We start from the raw sequence: 22,348 nt of genomic DNA, 5'->3' as shown, positions 1-22,348 counted from the left end.
CTCCATGGCTCAGCACCACCCTACATCTCCTCTCTAGTCTCAGTCTACCACCCTACCCGTGCCCTCCGCTCCGCTAATGACCTCAGGTTAGCATCCTCAATAATCAGAACCTCCCATTCCCGTCTCCAAGACTTTACACGTGCTGCGCCGATTCTTTGGAATGCACTACCTAGGTTAATACGATTAACCCCCAATCCCCACAGTTTTAAGCGTGCCCTAAAAACGCATTTGTTCAGACTGGCCTACCGCCTCAACGCATTAACCTAACTATCCCTGTGTGGCCTAATAAAAAAAAAAAAAAAAACACAATCAGGTTCCTCGCATCATGTTCTCATACACTTTATGCAGTCAATAGCCTCTGTGTCTGTACTGCTACATACTTAGGCTGTTAACTGGTTCATGCAGCTTTACATGAACACCCGAGCCTTACACTATGGCTGGTCCAAATAACGAAAGCAATTGTTACCATCCACCTCTCGTGTCTCCCCTTTTCCTCATAGTTTGTAAGCTTGCGACCAGGGCCCTCATTCCTCCTGGTATCTATTTTGAACTGTGATTTCTGTTATGCTGTAATGTCTATTGTCTGTACAAGTCCCCTCTATAAGTTGTAAAGCGCTGCGGAATATGTTGGCGCTATATAAATAAAATTATTATTATTATTATTATTATGCAGCAGGTATGGAAGCTTTCAGAAAACACAGTATTTACTATGGGCTGAATCACTACAAGTACATAGGGACATGTAAACATTATTATTTTTTCTTTCAGACAAGAATAATTGATATTCACATTTTTAAAGATATTGACATTTTGAGAAAAGGCTGGAGACTACAAAAACATAAAACACAAAATACTGGCACTCTACACGGTGGCTTTTTCCACTGCACATCATACAGCCAAATATTGCTTCTACATCACATCAAGTTTATCTTGGATTTTTCTTCACCTGTTTCAACCGCGCCACCTAATTTCTGTTTTAGAAGTGGTTTGAAGATCAGGAACTATTCCATGTAATAAGTTTACAGACATAGATGATATATAGGGTATATTATTTTGTCATACCATAAGGTTACATTCACACATCCCTGTGTCATGGTTTGAGCACGGACCGCGATGCCCTAGCATAGATGTATATGAGTCTGCTGACTTTGGGTTCGGAGACCCACGGCCGGTCTGTGCTGGGATCAGGCACATGGATGTGTGAATCCAACCTTAGCCTGATTGATGAATGTATCTTTTCAGAACGTCTGCATGAAGGCTGGGAACAAGACAACCTTGTCTGTAGTGTAAGTATGTCTTTCAGATTTTTGATTCCTATGCACTAATCATAAAATCAATAAAAAGTCAAACATATAGTCTAGATTATCGGCAAAATGGAGGATACAGACAGAAGAAAAGAGCAACGACCGTTTCCCGCTGCTAAGCGCTTCATCCAGGCACTTGGCAGCGGGAAATGGCTGTCGCATGTTTTTCTATCTGTATCCTCCACCCGGTATATAATAAAGGGATAAGTTTCTTCTTTGTGTTTATTTTTTACAATGTTTAACATGTAGGATAAATATTTTAAAATGTAACTTTAAGGCCATGTTCACACAATGCGTTTTTTACCGCGGAACCGCAGCGATTTTGCCGCTGTGGGTCCGCAGCTGTTTTCCATGCAGGGTACAGTACAATGTAACCCTATGGAAAACAGGAAACGCTGTGCACATGATCCTGAAATTCACTAAAAAAGCCGCGCTGAATAGCTGCGGTAAAAAAGAAGGACCATGTCACTTCTTTGTGCGAAACTGCAGCGGTTCTGCACCCATAGACCTCCATTGTGAGGTCAAACCCGCAGTAAAACCCGCAGATCAAAAATATATCTGCGGGTTTTATTGCGGTTATGGGTGGAGAAACCGCTGCAGCAGGAAGTGCGGGGAAGCGGGCGGAAGTACGTGGGCGGAAGTGCGTGGGCGGAGTGTGTTCCGAAGTGACGGAGGCATACCGTCGCATGGGGATCGATGTCGGCTGTTTGATAGATTTGGTGTGTGTGTGTGTGTGTGTGTGTGTGTGTGTGTATATGTGTGTGTGTATATGTGTGTGTGTATATGTGTGTGTGTGTGTGTGTGTGTATATGTGTGTGTGTGTGTGTGTGTGTGTGTGTGTGTGTGTGTGTGTGTGTGTGTCCCCATGCGACGCTAGTGCCACCATTGTGCTAAGTCGCCGTATGGGACTACTACTCCCATCCGGTATTAGGATGGGAGAGTTGTCCCTGTGTCCGGCGACTTAGCACAGTTGTAAAGTTACACAAAACACACACAATACACATACATGACACACAGTACATACAACATATAACACAGAGTATATACTCACCAACAGCACACTGGTAGGCGAAGCCCTCGATCCTCTAGAAAAAATCCCAAAATAAAAAATCAAATCCATACTCCCTGCCCGCAGAATCCATAAAACGAGTGTCCCACGCCGATCGGCTGCTCTCCGGCGATACACTGCCAGGAGCGAAGCTCCTAGCAGTGTATCGCGTACTGTTCCGGAGTTCAATGGCTCCGGCGTCTCGGTTAACGGCAGTACAGCTGCGTTGAACTTTCCCACGCAGCACTGCCGTTAAGCGAGAGTGCCGGGGTCAATGACCGCCGGTAAACTCGCTCGCGCATGCGCAGTGACACACCGACAGGAACTATGGCTCCTGTCAGTGTGTTGCTGCAGCCGTGGAGAGCAGACATATCTCTGGATGTGTCTGTTCTCCATGGAAGATCTTCGTGGGACCCTCGATGGATTTCTGCGGACAGGGCCAGGGAGTATGAATTTGTTTTTTTATTTTGCGTCTTTTTCAGGTCGAGGGTCTTCAGGACGGATTGAGCGTACAATAAAATATGGTCAAAAAGTGGGTGTCTTTATTTCATTAAAATATTTTTTTTCTAGTGTTTGTGTTTTTTTTTTAACCCTTTCATTGGATTAATAATGGATAGGCGTCTTATTGACGCCTCTCCATTATTAACCGGGCTTAATGCCACCTTACAATAGCAAGGTGGCATTAACCCCTCATTACCCCATATCCCACCGCTACAGGGAGTGGGAAGAGAGGGGCTAAGTGCCGGAATTGGCACATCATTTTGATGCGCCTTTTCTGGGGCGGCTGCGGGCTTATATTTGTAGCCGGGGGGGGGGGGGGGCAAATATCCATGGCCCCTTTCCTAGGCTATGAATATAAGCCCACGGCTGTCTGCGTAGCCTTTCTGGCCTAAAAATATAGGGGGACCCCAACACTTTTTTTTTTTTTTTGGGGGGGGGGGGGCTCTCCCTTTATTTCTGAGCCAGAAAGGCTACGCAGACAGCTGTGGGCTTCATATTCATGGCCTGGGAACAGCCATGGGTATTTTAACCCCTTCCCAGGCCACAAATATTGGCCCGCAGCAGTCTGCCTAGCCTTTCTGGCCTAAAAATATAGGGGGACCCTATGTCTTTTTTTTTTTTTTTTTTTGGGGGGGTCCCCCTATATTTTTTTTGATCATTTTAATAGCATTAATAATGGATAGGCGTCTTATTGACACCTCTCCATTATTAACCGGGATTAATGCCACCTTACAATAGCAAAAATACGTGCAACTGAAATACGTGGCACTTAAATACGTGATACGTGGCACTTAAATACGTGACACGTGGCACTGAAATACGTGGCACTGAAATACGTGATACGTGATACGTGGTACTTAAATACGTGATACGTGGCACTGAAATACGTGGCACTGAAATACGTGGCACTGAAATACGTGGCACTGAAATACGTGATATGTGGCACTAAGTCTACGTTCACATTTGCGGTCTGCGCCGCAGCGTCGCCGCATGCGTCATGCGCCCCTATATTTAACATGGGGGCGCATGGACATGCGTTGCACTTGCGTTTTGCGACGCATGCGTCACTGCGGCGCACGCGTCCGGGCGCAGAGGACGCGGCAAGTTGCATTTTTGCTGCGTCCAAAATCAACCAAAAAAAGGACGCATGCGTCGCAAAACGCAGCGTTGTGCATGCGTTTTGCTGCGTTTTTGTTTGCGTTGTGCGTTGCGTCGCCGACGCTGCGGCGCACAACGCAAATGTGAACGTAGCCTTAAATACGTGGCACTTAAATAGCTGGATAGAGCTGGATCCGCGGGCTGTGATCTGGCCTACGCTCAGCACTCTGCGGAGCGCTGTCATTCAAAACACTTCCACTCATTTTGGTGTTTAGTCCCAAAATGGAGGATGGAAGAAGAAAAGGGTTGGACAAGGAAATGACATCATTTCTTTTTTTTTTTTCCCCACTGCAGTTAAAGCTTTATTTGTGTCAAACACAGACAATCTGCAGAGAAAACTGCATAAAAAAACGCACTAAAAACCGCATAAAAAAACGCACCAAAAACCGCACCTGCGTTTTCTGCCAAGAGCTGCGGTTTTAGTGCAGAAGAACAGCAGGGAAATCAGGAACGTGTGAACATGGCCTAAAAAATCCATATTTTTTTCACAAATAGAAATAAGAGGACAATTTTTTAATTTTCATATTTCATAGTCTTATTTACTTTAGTTTTACTTTTTTTCTTTTTTGCGCCCAGGGGACTTGAACTTGATACCATTCAGTCACTGGTACCATACCCTGCAATTGATGCTAGCTCTGATCTCTGCATTTACAGGCAGGTTCTGTTTGCATATGTGCCGGAAACAGCCATGTATGGAGTGGGCTAAGCGCATGAAAGGGTGAAAGTGGTTGTGTCCAGTCTCCTATGCTGCCATATCTGAGGTGTGAGGGGTTGACTCACTCGGCTGCTTGCAAAGGTAAACTCAGGAACGCCTCTTGAGTAGTGTTGAGCATTCCGATATTGCAAATATCGGGTATCGCCGATATTCACTGTATCAGAATTCCGATACCGAGTTCCGATATTTTTGCGATATCGGATACCGGAAGTTCCCATAGTGCAATAATGCACTATAATGGAGTGTGGGCGGTGCGTGGGCGGAGACTGCGTGTCTCTGTGCGGGCGGGGTCTGTGCGGGACCGTGGGGGGTCTGTGCGTGCCTGCCGGGGCTCTGCGGGCTGCCGGGGGGGTCTGTGTGGCCTCTCGGGGGTCTGTGCGAGCCTCTCGGGGGTCTGTATGGGCCTCTCTGGGGTCTGTGCTGGCTGCCGGGGGATCTTTGTGTCTGTGCAGGCATCGTCCGATGGGACTACAAGTCCCATCGGACGATGCCTGCTACAATGACAGTGATTGACACATTAGCCAATGATGGGACAGTAGTAGTCCCATCATCCGGCTAATGTGTTGAATGTAAAAAAAAAAAATACTACATACATGCTACATACATACATGCTACATACATACATACATACTACATGCTACATACATACTACATACATGCTACATACTACATACATGCTACATACTACATACATACATGCTACATACTACATACATACTACATACATACATACTACATGCATACTACATACATACATACATACATATAGACATACAGTACATTAAACATAGATTACATACTCACCATTACTTGTCATTTTGATCCCCGAAGCCAGTGTCATCTGTAAAAAAGATTAAAATAACAAACAACCAATATACTCCCTGATCCACAGAAATCCACGAGTGTCCTACGACGATCTCCCGTGGAGAATGGCAGCATCAGCTGATGGGACTGCTCTCCAGGGGCTCCAGGAACACAATGATGGGAGGAAGGTATCCTTCCGCACTGTATTCCTCCGCCGCTGTAAAAAAAAAAAAATAGTCCCTAGTCTCACTTTATGCAATTGCTGTGTGAGAAATTTTCCCACGCAGCAATTGCCATAAAGTAAGACTCAGAGGTTACTATAGTTCAGTGATGCACTGCAGGAGCCTTTGTCTCCTGTCAGTGTGTCACTGAAGGTCCTATAGAGCAGTGACATCACCAGATACTTCATTTCACCATACTTCAGCGCCTGCAAAAAACGTAAAATAATAAACCGTATACTACGGTCCCACCACGATCTCCCCTATAGAACGGTGACATCTGGTGAAGCCCTTGTTCATTTTTGTAAGAGTCAGCCTGTCAGCATTTTCAGTTGACAGGTGGAGGCGCTTATCAGTTATTCCACCAGCAGCACTAAAAACCCGCTGTAACAAAACGCTAGCGGCAAGGCAGGCCTGGACCTCCAAGGTGTAGAGAGCCAGTTCATGCCACGTGTCCAGTGTGGATACTCAATAATTATAAGGCACAGAGGAATCACGGAGGATGTTGGTATGGTCAGCAAGGTACTCAACATCTTCCCAAACTTTGCACTCCTTGTGAGAGTACTCCGTGCGTCAGGGCCTGTGCGATGGGAGGGTCTGAGGAAACTCTTGCAGAACTTTGACAGTGTTCCTTCCTCTTCCGGATTGGAGTGGTGTCTCTCTCGCCTGTATTCGTTGGTTGTCCAACGAACTGTGACCTCTGCCGCTAGCGTTTTCAGATGGGATGGCCCATTTTAGTTCACCTGTCCGCCTCAGGAATAAGAGATAAAAAGTTCTCCTTGAAGCGTGGGTCTAGAAGTGTCACCAACCAGTAATGACTGTCACAAGGGTCACGGGAAAGGCAGCGTAACAGCGTTTTGTTTTTCAAATAAACTCATGGATGGTATTGTGTCTCAGGGCTCAATGGATCACTGAAATCAATCTTAAACACGTGATAATTAGTTTTCCAGGTGATTCTAATTAAAGGAAAACTACTTAAAAATGATGTTCTACATTATTAAGCAGGCCACGGTTTTCAAGTAACATGGGAAAGAAAAAGGATCTCTCTGCTGCCGAAAAGCATCAAATAGTGCAATGCCTTGGTCAAAGGATGAAAACATTCGATATTTCCCGAAAAAGTAAGCGTGATCATCGTACTGTTAAGAGATTTGTGGCTGAATCTGAGCACAGACGTGTTTGTGCTGATAAAGGCAGAATGAGGAAGGTTTCTGCCAGGCAATCATCGGATTAAGAGAGCAGCTGCTTAAAAGCCATTACAAACCAGCAAACAGATATTTGAAGCTGTTGTTCCCTTTGGAGTCCCTCGAACCTCAAGGTGTAGGATCCTTCAAATGCTTGCTGTGGTTCATAAACCTACGATCACGATCAGCTGCAGCCGCTGATGCGGCCCAGCCCATAGATGCCCCCAAACCAACCGACCTCAGAAGGCATGGGGCGCACGTCCCCTGGGGAAGCAATACGGACCCTTTATACCACTGAGGGGGACCCGGGCCTACCCGAACTAGGGGAGGGCAGAGACCAGGGTTCTGTGGCAGCTGAGCATGTGGACAAGTAAAGAGACACGTTTGACTTGATTACACCGCACAACTTCAGGTATAGAGAAAGTAAAGTTTACTAAAGTAAAGTCACACAGTACATAAACAAAACATAATGATGTCAGGCTCCCGATTCCACACCTCCCAGAAGGTTACCACCCAGTGGACCCCAAGGCACCAACGGATCACGGAGGCACACATAGGCGGGACATCAGGAAACAGGCAGGACATCAGGGTACATGAGGTCATCAGGACCCAGGCAAGACATCAGGGTACAGACAGGACATCAGGACATCTGGACACAGGAAGGACATCAGGACACAGGCAGGGCATCAGGAATACCGGATAGACATCTGGGACACTGGCGTGGCAGCCCAGGTCATCAGCTGGGACACTGGCGTGGCAGCCCAGGGCATAAGTTACATCAGGACATCGGACACAGGAAGGACATCAGGGAACACGAGGTCATCAGGACGCAGGCAGGACATCAGGGTACAGACAGGACATCAGGACCCAGGGTCACCCGCAGACATCAGACAGGAGTCGTTCGGTTCTGGACATCCGACACGACCCACAGGCACCACTACAGTCATCAGGCTCCAAGCTCCAGACAGAGGTCATCAGGTTCCAAACTGCGGTTGTCAGGCTCCAGGCATCGGACCTAGAAAGGAACTCCAGCGGGATGGTGCTAGATCCGCAGGATTGCTGGGCCTGCCAGGAGCTAGCACTGCATGGTATCCAGAGCACAGAGTAGATGCTCAGCAGAAACACCGGTTACAAGAGACTCAAAGTCACTGGTTGCGAGGCTCCAGATGCAGAGGAATTCCAGGAACATACTCACAGCAGACAGAGTTCAGAAAGGTACAGGATCAAGGATTCGAGCCTGGATACAGCGCCTCCAGGACAGGCGCCAGAACAGGACAAAACAGGAATCAAGGCAAGGACTTTGGTACCAAAACATAGACAGGAGAGGTGCAGGAACACAAACACACATAGCAAAGATCAGGAGCTTTGTGAGTAGCTCAGGCCCCACCCATAGGGCAGGGGAACTTTATATAGCAGCTGCCCCTCAGCAATTGGCTGGGGACAGCATTTCAAGTACACACACTAACCCTAATAAAAGCAGGGGAGGTGTGGCCGCGCACGCCCTTAGCACAAACAGAAACCATTACAGCATAATCAGTGCAGGAATTGAGGCTCAGGGCACCTGGTTGTGACTGCACGCCCTGACACACGTGGAAAGTCATGCACCAGCTGCAAATGACCTCGCAACCCGCGGGCAGCTTCCACAGCGGCAATCAGGGACCGCACAAGCGGATGGTCATGCAGCAGAGCAAAGACCTAACCACCCATGTACGGCTGCGCAGCAAAGCAGGGAACTGAGAAGGCTCCATACAGGTAACAGCCAACAGTATCCCAGCTCATTTAGGGGGAATGGAGCAAAGGGTTAAAGCAAAGACATGCATTGTCACATCGAAAACCAGATACAGACAGAACGGCGTGACACCTACTATTTGGCCACCCTAAACAGTGTTCACAAGCAGAAACAGTTGCAGTGGGCCCAGACATACATGAAGATTAATTTTCAAACAGTCTTGTTTACTGATGAGTGTCTAGCTACCCTGGATGGTCCAGATGGATGGGGTAGTGGATGGTTGGTGGATGGAAACATCAGGAGAACCAATGGAAGTTTTTTTTTTTTATAATGTAAACAAACTTTATTAATACCAATACACATAGTTAAAAAACAAGCACATATCCAATACCGACAGTGCACATGACAACAAAGTGCAAAATACCAAAAGACACCAGATTTATAAGGTCTACCGCACAGTAAATAGTATATACATGCAGTTACATTGTACCTTGAGGTGCAGACAAGACTCTCCCAACAAAATGCCCAGGAGGTAATGGCCCTATCTATGATAAGCCGCAATTTTTGCCATAGGACCTTTAAGTAGCCATAGTAACGGTCAAGTGACACGTTACTATGGCTACTTAAAGGTCCTATAGGCAATTGAAACCACACTTCTCCTTGAGAAAGCGAGACTGACAGCGGCGAAACGCGCGTTGGGGTGCATGCAGAGGTGAGACATGCCCTCCTAATATCTCTATCACCAGGGCCATCGCATGGGACACTTGTTATGGTTGCAGCCTTACTAATACTGGTGTACCGGCTGATGGGAATCTCCCAGATGGGTATAAGTTAGGGATTATGGCAAAAATTACGGCTTATCATTAATAGGGCCATTACCTCCTGGGCATTTTGTTGGGAGAGTCTTGTCTGCACCTCAAGGTACAATGTAACTGCATGTATATACTGTTTACTGTGCGGTAGACCTTATAAATCTGGTGTCTTTTGGTATTTTGCACTTTGTTGTCGTGTGCACTGTCGGTATTGGATATGTGCTTGTTTTTTAACTATGTGATTGGTATTAATAAAGTTTGTTTACATTTTTTTTTAAAAAAACTTCCATTGGTTCTCCTGATGTTTATGAGACTTTACCGTGTGGAAGACAGGGTGGTGATGACTGGAAGCATTATCCGCTATTCAACCAACAACCTTTTTGACACTGCTCTGTGTTCAATAGTGGTGTGCTGTGGTCCCCTAGTAATTGGGACAGGAAGGTCAGCCGAGAAGATGTGGGTGTTTGTTGTGGCACAATTTCAGCTTGCCCACGGCCTATGCCTCTGCATGCACCATCACGTCCAGTTCCCCGTCTCTTGCCACGTGGCTTGTCCATTTTAAATGGAGGACAATATTTTCCACGTTCACTACAAATGGCTGAATTTTTAGCGCACTTATATGTGATACGTGTGACGGACAAACCACAGTTGTAAATAGATTGATTTTTAGCGCTGTAATATGGAAAGGATCTGTCTGTATTCTGCAGTGCCAACAAGCAATTGTAGCAGAAAAACTGTGTTCTCTTGATTGCTTTTTAAGCAAATTATCAGGATTTAAGCTCCAAAAAAATGTATTCCTGGCTCCTGATACCGGGGTCTATGTCTAGAAATATCTGTAAAAGCAGCAGCAGACAGAACTGGAATGTACCTTCTTGCTATATGCACTGCAATCTGCCACATACACTACCTGCCTGCTTAGCATTGCTATCTATGCAGCTGGATTAGTCCTCAGAAGGACTGTTAGTTGAGATGGATGTGTGTATAATATATTGTGGTATACCTACACTAACTAAGAAACAAGCAAATCTCTCCCTAGCTCAGCAGCACCTCTCCCTACACAGCCTGATTCCAGAGTAGACTGTGACGAGCATGGCAGTGCCAGGTCTGATAGACCTGATGACGCTGTGTGGCCAGCCAATCACTGTAATGCCACAACCCACATGACTGTGGCATTACAATATGTGACAGACAATCCCTGCATGTTCACTGGCTCCCTAAAGAGCGGCAAACATACAGGGAGGAGACCCGAGCTCCCGCCGAGCAACCCCGGAAATACTTGGCGAGCTCCGAGCATCTCACGCAGTGAGATGCTTGGGCGAGTACTGAGTAGTGGTGAGTGCTCGCTCATCACTACTGATCATATGACTGACATTACACAGGTCTTGTCAGCACACACCCCAGTGGAGATATGGTGGACACCTTCCCACCCACTCTATAGATGTCCACCTAAAACCATCCTATTTTTGCAATTTTGATTTAATTTTCCCAACACGTAGTGTGCTGGAGGAAATTATTCTGGTTTGACATCGCTGATGCAATTATGCCGAGTGACACTTCTCTCCCCTCATACACTATGCCAGTGACCCCCCCTCTGCCCAAAGCCGGGGTTTTTGGCACCTTCAGACACCAAACAGGGGATTCGGGAGAGAGCATCCGCATTACCATGCAACTTCCCTGGCCTATGCTCTACGTGGAAACTTGAAGGGCTAATGTCACAACAGAGCTGTCGGGTGACCCAGGACCAGGGTCTCCTTCCCTGTCCCTAATACTAGGGGGTGCCCTAGCTTGCCCTACTCACAGGGATACTTCTGTAGGTGAAGATGCCAGGGCCTCCACCCTTGCCTTATCTCCTGAGTTACCCTTCTGTCTGTTCTCTTCTCCCACCCAGGGAAGAGGGGTGCTACTGTGCACCGTAGTACACCAACCTGACAAACAAGGCAACACTAACAAGGGTTAACAGAAAACTCCAGGCATACAAAATATTTACTCACATATAACAGAGAAATGCATTGGGACGTGGAGGTAGGGGAATAAAACAAAATAGAGAAGGATAGAGAATTATCACACATACAAACCAAGCAACAGTCACGGATAACTCCTCCAACTCTCCTTCTCATACAAACTCCTCTCCCTCCGTTAGCCATGCAGTAAATGCTAGCTCTGGCAAGGATTTGTAACAGTCCAGATTATAAAGGGGAAAGGAGTGGCTAATCGAGCTCAGCTGTGAGCACAGGGATTTCCAACATGGCCAATTAAACCCTGTGCCTCTTCTCAGTGCCAGAGTAGGAGCAGTCAGACGATGCGGTCTTCTGGCTCCAAACTGTCGCGGTAACCCCATGACAGCTAACAACCACCTAGTTACCCGGGCATTCTTACCCTTCTTCTCTCTCAACCATCTCAGAGGGGCATGGTCTAACACTAGCTTAAACCTACGACCTAGCAGGTAATATTTCAGTGTATCCACGGCCCACTTTATGGCTAAGCACTCCGTAGCCATAAAGGTTTTTTTCGGAGGAAGAGAGTTTCCGGCTAAGATACAGGATGGGATGCTCTTCTCCATTTATTTCCTGAGACAGCACAGCTCCCAACCCGACTTGTGAAGCATCTGTCTGGACCACGGATTGTTTGCGAAGGTCTGGTGCGACCAGGACTGGATGCTTGCAGAGCCTGCTTCGGCTCCTGAAATGCTCCCTCTGTCAGTAGTGCATTTCACCATCGTCTACTTGGTCTCCTTGATCCATCAATGATGCGGCAATCATGGCGAAAATTGGGATAAACCACCGGTAATACCCCACAATTCCAAGAACCACCCTCACTTGCTTCTTAGAAAGCGGTTGCGGTCACTTCTGAATTGCCTCAATCTTATTTAACTGTGGCTTGATTTCGCCTCTCCTGACGATGTACCCTAAGTACTTGGCCTCTTCTTTCCCAATGGTACACTTTTTTTGGATTTACAGTGAACCCAGCTTTCCTTAACACATCCAAGATCACCTCTACCTTTTGGGAGATGACTACTCCAGTCAGGGTAAACTGCGGTATATTTTATTATGTGGAGCCAAGATCCGATCCGCCCTCTGGAAGGTAGTTGAGGGCCCCCCTGCAGACTGTAGGGCATTCTGGTATACTGGAAACACCCATCAGGCGTCGAGAAGGCCGTCTTCTCCTTGGCACTGTGGGACATGGGGATCTGCCAATACCAATTCAGCAGGTCGAGGGTTGTGATGAACCACGTGGCCCAAGTTGCTCAATGAGTTTGTCCACATGGGGCAACGGATACGCATCAACACTGGACACCTAGTTCATCCTGCGGTAATCGTTACAAAGTTGCTACTCGCCGTTGGGCTTGAGGACGATGGGACTCGACCATCCACCTCTTGACTCCTCTATCCCCCCAAGGTCTAGCATTCTCTTATCTCCTGGAGTGCTTTGGGGATTCTATAGGGCTTGAGGTTCACCCTTACATGCGGATCTGGTAACACATCGTGTTCCACCACCTGTGTACACCCTGGCAACTCCGAGAATAGTAATGTATGAAAGAGAACGGGGTGCTCACTATACTAGAAGTAGGTGCTCAGGAGAAAATATCAATAATATCAAAAAGACTTGTGTGCCGGAGTTCTTTTTGATAACTCCGAGAATAGGTCACGGTTCCGCTGCAGTAGTTCTCAACGCTGTTGCTTCTGGGCCGGCGTTAAGAGTCTTCGCGATTGTGATCGCCTCTATTTTGGCTTCCAGACAGGCCCCCAGGCAAGGAGCTTCCAGCGACTCTGACCTCACCATGGTTTGAGCAATTTCACATGGTACACCTGGTGTGGCTTCCTGCAACCGGACTCGTGTACCTTGTAGTTCGCGTCACCCAATTTTTCCACCACCTCGTATGGCCCTTGCCACTTGGGGATAAACACTAGCACACGGTCCCCTGGCTGAAACTGCCTTAGCATTGCTGATTGGTTATACATTCTCTCTTGTGCCTCCTGTGCATGGAGATGTTCCTTCACGATAGGCATCACGTGCGCCATCCTCTTCTGCTACTGGGCGACCTGCTCAATGACACTCTGGTGTAACGTCACCGCGGTTTCCCAGGTTTCCTTGGCGATGTCCAGGAGCCCTCGCGGATGTCGACCCTACAGGAACTCGAACGGCGAGAAGCCAGTGGAGGCTTGTGGGACGTCTCTGCTGGAAAAGAGCAGAAATGGAAGCAGATAGTCCCAGTCTCGATCGTCCTTCTCAACGACCTTCTTGAGCATGGCCTTCAAGGTCTTATTTATGTGCTCCACCAGGCCATCGGTCTGCGGATGGTAAACTGAGGTTCGCAGCTGGGCAATCTAGAGGACTCTACACAGCTCCCTCATCACTTTGCCCATATAGGGGTGTAGTGCAGTGGTGTCCACGCTATGCAGAGATGAGGCAGCGACCCAAGAAAGTTCAAAGTAAAACGTAGTTTTACTGTCCAAACTTACAAAAAAAAAACAAAACGGTATGCTCCGGACCGCAGCCGGGAAACAAGACAGTCTGTCACACAGGCTGAGCTTTTTCAGAGCCTACTGCTTTGCTTGCTGCAAACTCCACACTGACACACCCAAACCCCATACTGCAGGGTTTGTAACAATCAACCTGTGGCCATAGGCCACATGTAAAACCCGGCTGGAGGAAACGGACCAACCCCACTACCTTCCTGTAGTCTGTTTCAAAAATAAAAGCCGATAACGGGTTTTCCTGAACAATGCCTTGGCCAAATAGCTTACTTTTACTTTGCCTTACTTTTACGTCCTGCTGTGAATACAAGGCACTCCAGCGGGTCTAATACGACTCCGTCCGCATCCTGGGGGATATATATCGACCCTCGCATATGACCCCAGTCACTGGCTCACAAGGGGGTTCCCTGGTCCATCAAAATCTCCTTTGGCAGGCCCGTCCTAGTAAAGATATGGACAAGCTCCTGGGCGGTACTCTTAGCCGAAGAGTTCCTTAGTGGCACCACTTTAGGGTACCGGGTCGCATAGTCCATGACCACTAGGATATACTGATGGCCCCATGCATATTTAACTAGGGGACCTACTAGGTCCATGGCAATCCTCTCAAAGGGGACCACTATCATGGCTAACGGGACTAAGAGGCTTCGGAAGTGAGAAGTAGGAGCGGTTATCTGACAGGTGGGGCATGACCTACAATAATTTATGATCTCTCGGTAGATCCTCCGCATTACTCTCTCCTGAGTCTTCTGCACCCCCCAGATATTCTGTCTCGGAACTAACAGCTTCTCCACTATCTCACCTCCCCTCAGTTTGGTCACCCGATACAACAAATCACCATTGACTGCAAAGTGAGGGAACCTGGTGTCAGCCCCCGGCTTTTGAGTAACCCCATTTCATACGGTAAAATTATCAAAGGCCTTCAATGTAAGTCCTCTAAGTTGAGCAGTCCCAAAGTTCTCTTCAGGCTTTTCTAACTCGGGGAAGATGGGCTCTTCTGTCACCGTCTCGTCCTCCTCTCCAGCGAGGACACAGAGAGGAAACTCCTCCATCTTTACTTTTGACTGAACCTCTTGCAGAGGATGCTGGCTTTTATCCAGGACACTCTGTGCAGCCCCTTTTGCTACAAGTCCTGCCACAGAATGACAGGATGTATTACGTTTTTTACTATCCCAACATCAGGGGACTTGGTACCACAGTCTGTTGCCATGGTCACTTTGGCTGCAGGGTATTCCTTGGCATCTACATATAGGCAGTGGATGCCCATAAACTTATTAGGGATCAACTGGTCCCCTCTCCAGGTCAGGGGTGGAACCCTGCCGATGTCATTACTGCAACCAGCCAGGACACTTCAAGACCATGGGTCCCCAGCGCCATAAGGCCCCGTCCCAGAAACAGTCCTTTGTTTAGTGTGTGGGAGGGGGTGGTGGTAGGTCCCTAGACAATTACCAATCCTTCACCATCGGCCGCGCAGCAGTCATGGGACTGCAGGACATCGGCGCAGAGATGACCCTTGTACGGCCTGAAGATTTTTTTACCCAAAAAAATGCTTTCCGTCTCTGGGATTGGAGGCATCGAACTGGCGCTGCCCGTTGCCAAGGTGTATTTGGACTGGGGCGCCAGGTGGGTAATGCGGGAGGTGGGGGTATCGGCAAATGTTTTGCCTGGGACTGATTTGGGGTGGCTAGTGTCCCAGTATGTGGCCACTGAACCCCCAAGTTCGGCTCCCATAAACTGTCTTGAAATGTCCACATTGCTAATGCTGTTGATGTTGATGTATAGAATGTGCCTCCTGTTGTGTAGGGGGAAGCGAAATCTGAAACTTTCCCTTACATTGACACTACATGCACAGCAACAGCAGCTGTGTCAGGCGAGAGGTGTGAAGATGCTCTCAAGTGTGATCAGCCAGTGTGCTGGGATCTATTGTCCTCAAGTGGGAGAGAAAGAGGCATGAAGCTGCAGAAGGGGGGGGGGATTCAGAGTTGGAGGGTGGGCTGCCATGGGAAGTGCAGGGCCCCTAGATGAATCAAGGCTGCTGAGTTCAGAACCGCTGCAGGGAGATGAGCAGACCCTGGAGAATGGGGGTGTCACAGATGATATGGAGCCACCAGGTAAGGCCCCAGGGCAGGAGTTCCCCACACCCGGGATGTCAGGCCGCCAGGTAAGACTGCCTGATCTGGCAACTTGGTCAAGAGCCGAGGGGATGCGTGCACTACCTACGGTTGCAGCGGTCATGGCCACTGTCACTAGGAGTGGGAGCTCCAGAGCACAAGTAACCTCACAAAGGTTTGGCGGGTTCCCAACCTCCGACCAAGTGGCTGCCGAGTCAGACAGAAGTCAGGAGACAGGTCCCGAGGAACTGACGGAAGACGTGACAGTTTCGTCTATTCTGGCCACGTCTAGTCAGGGGTTTCAGGCACCGTTAGAAGCTGACGACAGCTTGAAAGCCCTTAAGGAGAAGGCTTCACAGCCTCCTATGGAGTCAGACTGCGAGCGGGTGGTCTGGGACCAGAGACGACTGTATCGGGTAACGGTCCAGCAGGGTTCACCGGAGGCGTGGCCCAGGGACCAACAGTTAGTGGTACCCTATCTGTTCAGGGTGGTATTGTTGCGAATCACACATGAGATTCCGATGGCCGGACACCAGGGATCACTAAAACCAAAGCATGCTAGCTCAGCATTTCTACTGGCCAAAACGGGGACCAATGTGGCTGTCTCCTGCCGTTCATATGACACTTGTCAGAGGGTGGGGCCGCTCCCCAAAACCCCACTGGTAACTGCCCATAATTGACGAGCCTTTCAGGAGGGTCGCTGTGGATCTCATTGGACTGCTGTCCATTCCCAGCCACTCCGGGAAATGCTTCATACTGAAGGTAGTAGACTATGCCACCCAGTACGCGGAAGCGGTAGCTTTGTCGTTCATTTGGGCCGACAAGGTGGCTACCTCCTTACTGGAGATTTTCTTCCAAGTGTGTTTTCCCCAGGAAATGCTCACCAATCGAGGGACCCAGTTCATGTCATAGCTGATGGAGTCCCACTGTAAGCAAATACATGTGCAACATCTGGTGGCCAGCCCGTACCACCCACAGACTAATGGCTTGTGCAAGCTGTTCAATGGCACTTTGCAGCAGATGCTTAAGATGTTGGTCGACTACCATGGGAGAGATTGGGAGCGATACCTCCCACACCTGTTATTTGCCTACCGTGAGGTTCCACAGGCCTCAGCGGGGTTCTTTCCCTTTGTGCTCCTGCATGGGCGACGTGTGAGGACCCCTGGCTCTGGTGAAAGAGGCATGGGAAGGGGACTTGGCCGCCCCTGGAGTGTCGGTCATCGAGTAGGTCGTGCGCTTACGGGACAAGATGATGGCCTTGACGCGGCTGGTGCATGACAATATGACCCAAGCCCAGACTGACCAATGCTTGTGAGAGGACCTACCAGGTGGGTCAAAAGGTGCGGGTACTGGTCCCCATACACAGAACAAGCTTCAGGTGGCCTGGGAAGGCCCATACCTCGTGCACTAGCAGCTCAATGCCGTTACGTATCTGGTCACTCTGGACCACGCCCGTGGAAGGAGGAAGGCCTTCCACGTGAACGTGATGAAGGCCCAACATGAGCGGAAGGCCTGTGCCCTCCCCGAGTGCAACCTTCCCGAGGAAGGAGAGGCAGAAACACTCCTGGATCTGCTCACCCAGGCACCAATGGTCCAAGCTGGGGGCTACCCTACACCCTTTCCGGGAGCTGTTAAGCATCCTTCCCGGAAGAACTGAGACAGCCATCCATGATGTGAACACCGGGAATCACCCCCCACGATCTGGCGTTCGGCATGCCTGGTCATATACCATATGATACCGCGGGACCCGGACGTGAATAGTGGAAGCAAAGATTTGCCGCTCCCACCGCCAGGACACAGCTTGTGTCGGCGCTTCCCATCGGACCAGCCATACGGACTCCTCGACCCCGGATTGCGCGCACACTGTGCCACCAATCTTAGCACGCCTACCCCGTACTGAATAATTAATCCGGGGTGGAAATCTTTGCTTCCACTATTCACGTCCGGGTCCCGCGGTATCATATGGTATATGTAAAGATTAAGCCAGTCCATCGTATAACAGATGTCTCAGAATTATAGACATACTGTCCTGGACAGTCACCATTAAAAGTGAGGGCCTTTTCCTCCACTATCTGGGAGAAATCTGGGCCACCTCTAATTTTGAGTATACCATCCTATTATAATAAGACGCTATACGAACAAACCACTAAGGCATCATTTGTGACCAAGGCCACAGTGTGGCCGAAACGTTATATTTTTTTTTGCCTTTTTTTGCCTTATTGACTCTACCTCACCTCAATAAATATATTCACCTCAGCAAAATTGACTTGAACTAAGATGAGTGCAGTGATTTAATTTTCTTGTATTACGTGTGGGTCTTCGGATTCCGTTCATTTGCACCATCAACCCCATCTACAGTCGAGTGCTAGCTCTTTGTTTATTCTACTCCTCAGCTGGTTACACCCGGTCTCCGGGATGAATGGGAGGTTGCTACGCTGGAGCCTTGCGCTCCAGCAATACCACTTCACCATTCGCCACAAAAGGGGGCGTGACCACGGGAATGTTGACAGGTCATTCCGACAAGGGGAGGTTGCGGAAATCTGGATACCCCCTAGCGCCCTCTAAAACGGGGAGGTGTGTTGCGAATTCTGCTCTTGGGCTCCCTCCGGTGGTTGTTGGTGGTAGTGCAGTTGTCTTGGGGTTGTAATCCGGGCAGGTGTTTCTGCTGATTGCAGCTCTATTAGGTATTTAGGTGTGCAGGATCCATGAGTCCATGCCAGTTGCCCATTGTACTTGGAGGGATTGCATCTCTCTCTGGCTCCTCATGCCCTGCTGCCAATTCAGCTAAGATAAGTGTCTGGTTTTTTGTCTCTGTGCACACATGCAGTGTGCTTTGCAATTCAGTGCAATTCATTGTGTTTTTGTCCAGCTTAGACTTTGTTTGGATTTTTCAGTCATGCTGGATTCTCAGGAGATGCAGATATACTTTCTATGTCTTTAGTTAGATGTAGAATATTTGTATTATCTGCTGTGGATATTTTTAGGATTTTAATACTGACCGCCTAGAATTCTGTCCTATCCTTTTCTATTTAGCTAGAAGTGCCTCTTTTGCTAAATCCTGTTTTTCTGCCTGCGTGTGTTTTTCCTCTTATACTCACAGTCAATATTTGTGGGGGGCTGCCTATCCTTTGGGGTTCTGCTCTGAGGCAAGATAGAATTCCCATTTCCATCTATAGGGGTATTTAGTCCTCCGGGTGTGTCGAGGTGTCTAGGACGTGTTAGGTACATCCCACGGCTACTTCTAGTTGCGGTGTTAGTTTAGGGTTTGCGGTCAGTACAGGTACCACCTACTCCTGAGAAAGTCTCTCATGCGGCTCCAAGGTCACCGGATCATAACAGTACAACTGGCCAACAATGAGTTAAATGCATCTCAGAAGAAGGGAAGAAAGAGCCATTTTTTTTTCTGTAGCCTGCTTTGTCTTCTCTTCCCTCTTTTCCTCTGGGTGACTGAGGAGTCTTGTGCTAGCATGGATGTTCAGGGATTAGTTTCTCGTATAGACCAGCTTGCTGCTAAGGTACAGGGTATTTCTGATTATATTGTTCAGACTCCGCTTTTAGAACCTAGGATTCCTACTCCTGATTTGTTTTTTGGGGACAGGTCCAAATTTTTGAGTTTTAAAAACAATTGTAAACTGTTTTTTGCTCTGAAGCCTCGTTCCTCTGGTGATCCCATTCAGCAGGTTAAAATTGTCATCTCCCTGCTGCGTGGCGACCCTCAGGATTGGGCATTTTCCCTGGAATCTGGGAATCCGGCCTTGCTTAATGTAGATGCCTTTTTTCAGGCTCTAGGATTATTATATGATGAACCAAATTCTGTGGATCAAGCGGAGACGACCTTGTTGGCCCTGTCTCAGGGTCAAGAAGCGGCAGAATTGTATTGTCAGAAATTTAGAAAATGGTCTGTGCTGACTAAATGGAATGGGGATGCTTTGGCGGCAATTTTCAGAAAGGGTCTTTCTGAATCTGTTAAAGATGTTATGGTGGGGTTTCCCACGCCTGTTGGTCTGAGTGATTCTATGTCTCTGGCCATTCAGATTGATCGGCGCTTGCGGGAGCGCAGAACAGTGCGCGCTGTGGCGTTGTCCTCAGAGCAGATGCCTGAGCCTATGCAGTGTTATAGGATTCTGTCTAGAACGGAACAACAAGGATTCAGACGTAATAGGTTGTGTTTTTATTTTGGCGATGCTTCTCATGTCATTTCAGTCTGCCCAAAGCGTACAAAGAGAATCGCTAGTTCAGTTACCATCGGAACTGTACAACCTAAATTTCTGTTATCTGTGACCTTGATCTGCTCATTGTCGTCATTTTCTGTCATGGCGTTTGTGGATTCAGGCGCCGCTTTGAACTTAATGGACTTTGAATTTGCCAGGCGTTGTGGTTTCCCCTTGCAGTCTTTGCAGAACCCTATTCCTTTAAGGGGCATTGATGCTACACCTTTGGCTAAAAATAAACCCACAGTTTTGGACACAGGTGACCATGTGCATGGCGCCAGCCCATCAGGAAGATTGTCATTTTCTGGTGTTGCATAATTTGCATGATGCTATTGTGCTGGGTTTTCCATGGTTGCAGATACATAATCCTGTGTTGGATTGGAAGTCTATGTCTGTGACTAGTTGGGGTTGTCAGGGGGTTCATAATGACGTTCCTGTGATGTCAATCTCCTCTTCCTCCTCTTCTGAAGTTCCAGAGTTTTTGTCTGATTTTCAGGATGTATTCGATGAGCCCAAGTCCAGTTCCCTTCCACCGCATAGGGACTGTGATTGTGCTATTGACTTGATTCCAGGCTGTAAGTTTCCTAAGGGCCGACTTTTCAACCTGTCTGTGCCGGAACATACCGCCATGCGGAGTTATGTTAAGGAGTCTTTGGAGAAAGGGCATATTCGGCCATCTTCTTCACCGTTGGGAGCGGGATTTTTTTTGTTGCTAAGAAGGATGGCTCCTTGAGACCTTGTATTGATTATCGCCTCTTGAATAAGATCACGGTCAAGTTTCAATACCCTTTACCTTTGCTTTCCGATTTGTTTGCCAGGATTAAGGGGGCTAGTTGGTTTACTAAAATTGACCTTCGGGGGGCATATAATCTTGTTCGTATTAAGCAGGGTGACGAATGGAAAACTGCGTTTAATACGCCCGAAGGCCATTTTGAATACCTTGTGATGCCATTCGGGCTCTCTAATGCTCCATCTGTTTTTCAGTCCTTCATGCATGATATCTTCCGGAATTATCTTGATAAATTCATGATTGTATATTTGGATGACATCTTAATTTTTTCCGATGATTGGGAGTCTCATGTGAAACAGGTCAGGATGGTATTTCAGATCCTTCGTGATAATACTTTGTTTGTGAAGGGGTCTAAGTGTCTCTTTGGAGTGCAGAAGGTTTCTTTTTTGGGCTTTATTTTTTTCTCCCTCATCTATAGAGATGGATCCGGTTAAGGTTCAGGCCATTCATGATTGGATTCAACCCACATCTGTGAAGAGCCTTCAGAAATTTTTGGGCTTTGCTAATTTTTATCGCCGTTTCATTGCCAACTTCTCCAGTGTGGTTAAACCCATGACCGATTTGACGAAGAAAGGCGCTGATGTAACGAATTGGTCCACTGTGGCTGTCTCTGCCTTTCAGGAGCTTAAACGCCGATTTACTTCTGCCCCGGTGTTGCGTCAGCCAGATGTTTCTCTTCCGTTTCAGGTTGAGGTTGACGCTTCTGAGATTGGGGCAGGGGCCGTTTTGTCTCAGAGGAATTCTGATGGTTCCTTGATGAAACCGTGTGCCTTCTTTTCCCGTAAGTTTTCGCCTGCTGAACGCAATTATGATGTCGGCAATCGGGAGTTGTTGGCTATGAAGTGGGCGTTTGAGGAATGGTGACATTGGCTTGAGGGAGCCAAGCACCGTATTGTGGTCTTGACCGATCATAAAAATCTGATTTACCTCGAATCTGCCAAGTGGCTGAATCATAGACAGGCTCGATGGTCCCTGTTTTTCTCCCGTTTTGATTTCGTGGTCTCGTATCTTCCGGGTTCTAAGAATGTTAAGGCTGATGCCCTCTCTAGGAGTTTTTTGCCTGATTCTCCTGAGGTATTTGAGCCGGTCGGCATTCTGAAGGAAGGGGTGGTCCTTTCTGCCATTTCCCCTGATTTGCGACGGGTTCTGCAGGAATTTCAGGCTGACAAACCTGACCGCTGTCCTGTGGGGAAACTGTTTGTTCCTGATAGATGGACTAGTAGAGTGATTTCTGAGGTTCACTGTTCTGTGTTGGCTGGTCATCCTGGTATTTTTGGTACCAGAGATTTGGTTG

General features: G+C 48.0%; 1 protein-coding gene across 1 annotated transcript in view; it reads left to right on the top strand.

The window, feature by feature from the left end:
- CCDC175 (coiled-coil domain containing 175) overlaps window positions 1-22,348 on the top strand; it is a 124,204-nt gene that overhangs the window by 89,289 nt on the left and 12,567 nt on the right. The window contains exon 18 of the mRNA XM_077265265.1: window positions 1,243-1,286. Within this exon, the coding sequence (XP_077121380.1) occupies window positions 1,243-1,286 (44 nt within the window). The remainder of the gene's footprint in view (window positions 1-1,242; window positions 1,287-22,348) is intronic.

This window comes from Ranitomeya variabilis, chromosome 1, assembly GCF_051348905.1.
Source record: "Ranitomeya variabilis isolate aRanVar5 chromosome 1, aRanVar5.hap1, whole genome shotgun sequence".
In the NCBI taxonomy this organism is placed as follows: domain Eukaryota; kingdom Metazoa; phylum Chordata; class Amphibia; order Anura; family Dendrobatidae; genus Ranitomeya; species Ranitomeya variabilis.
Note: the sequence above shows the minus strand (reverse complement) of the source record. Positions and strands in the feature narration are given on the sequence as shown.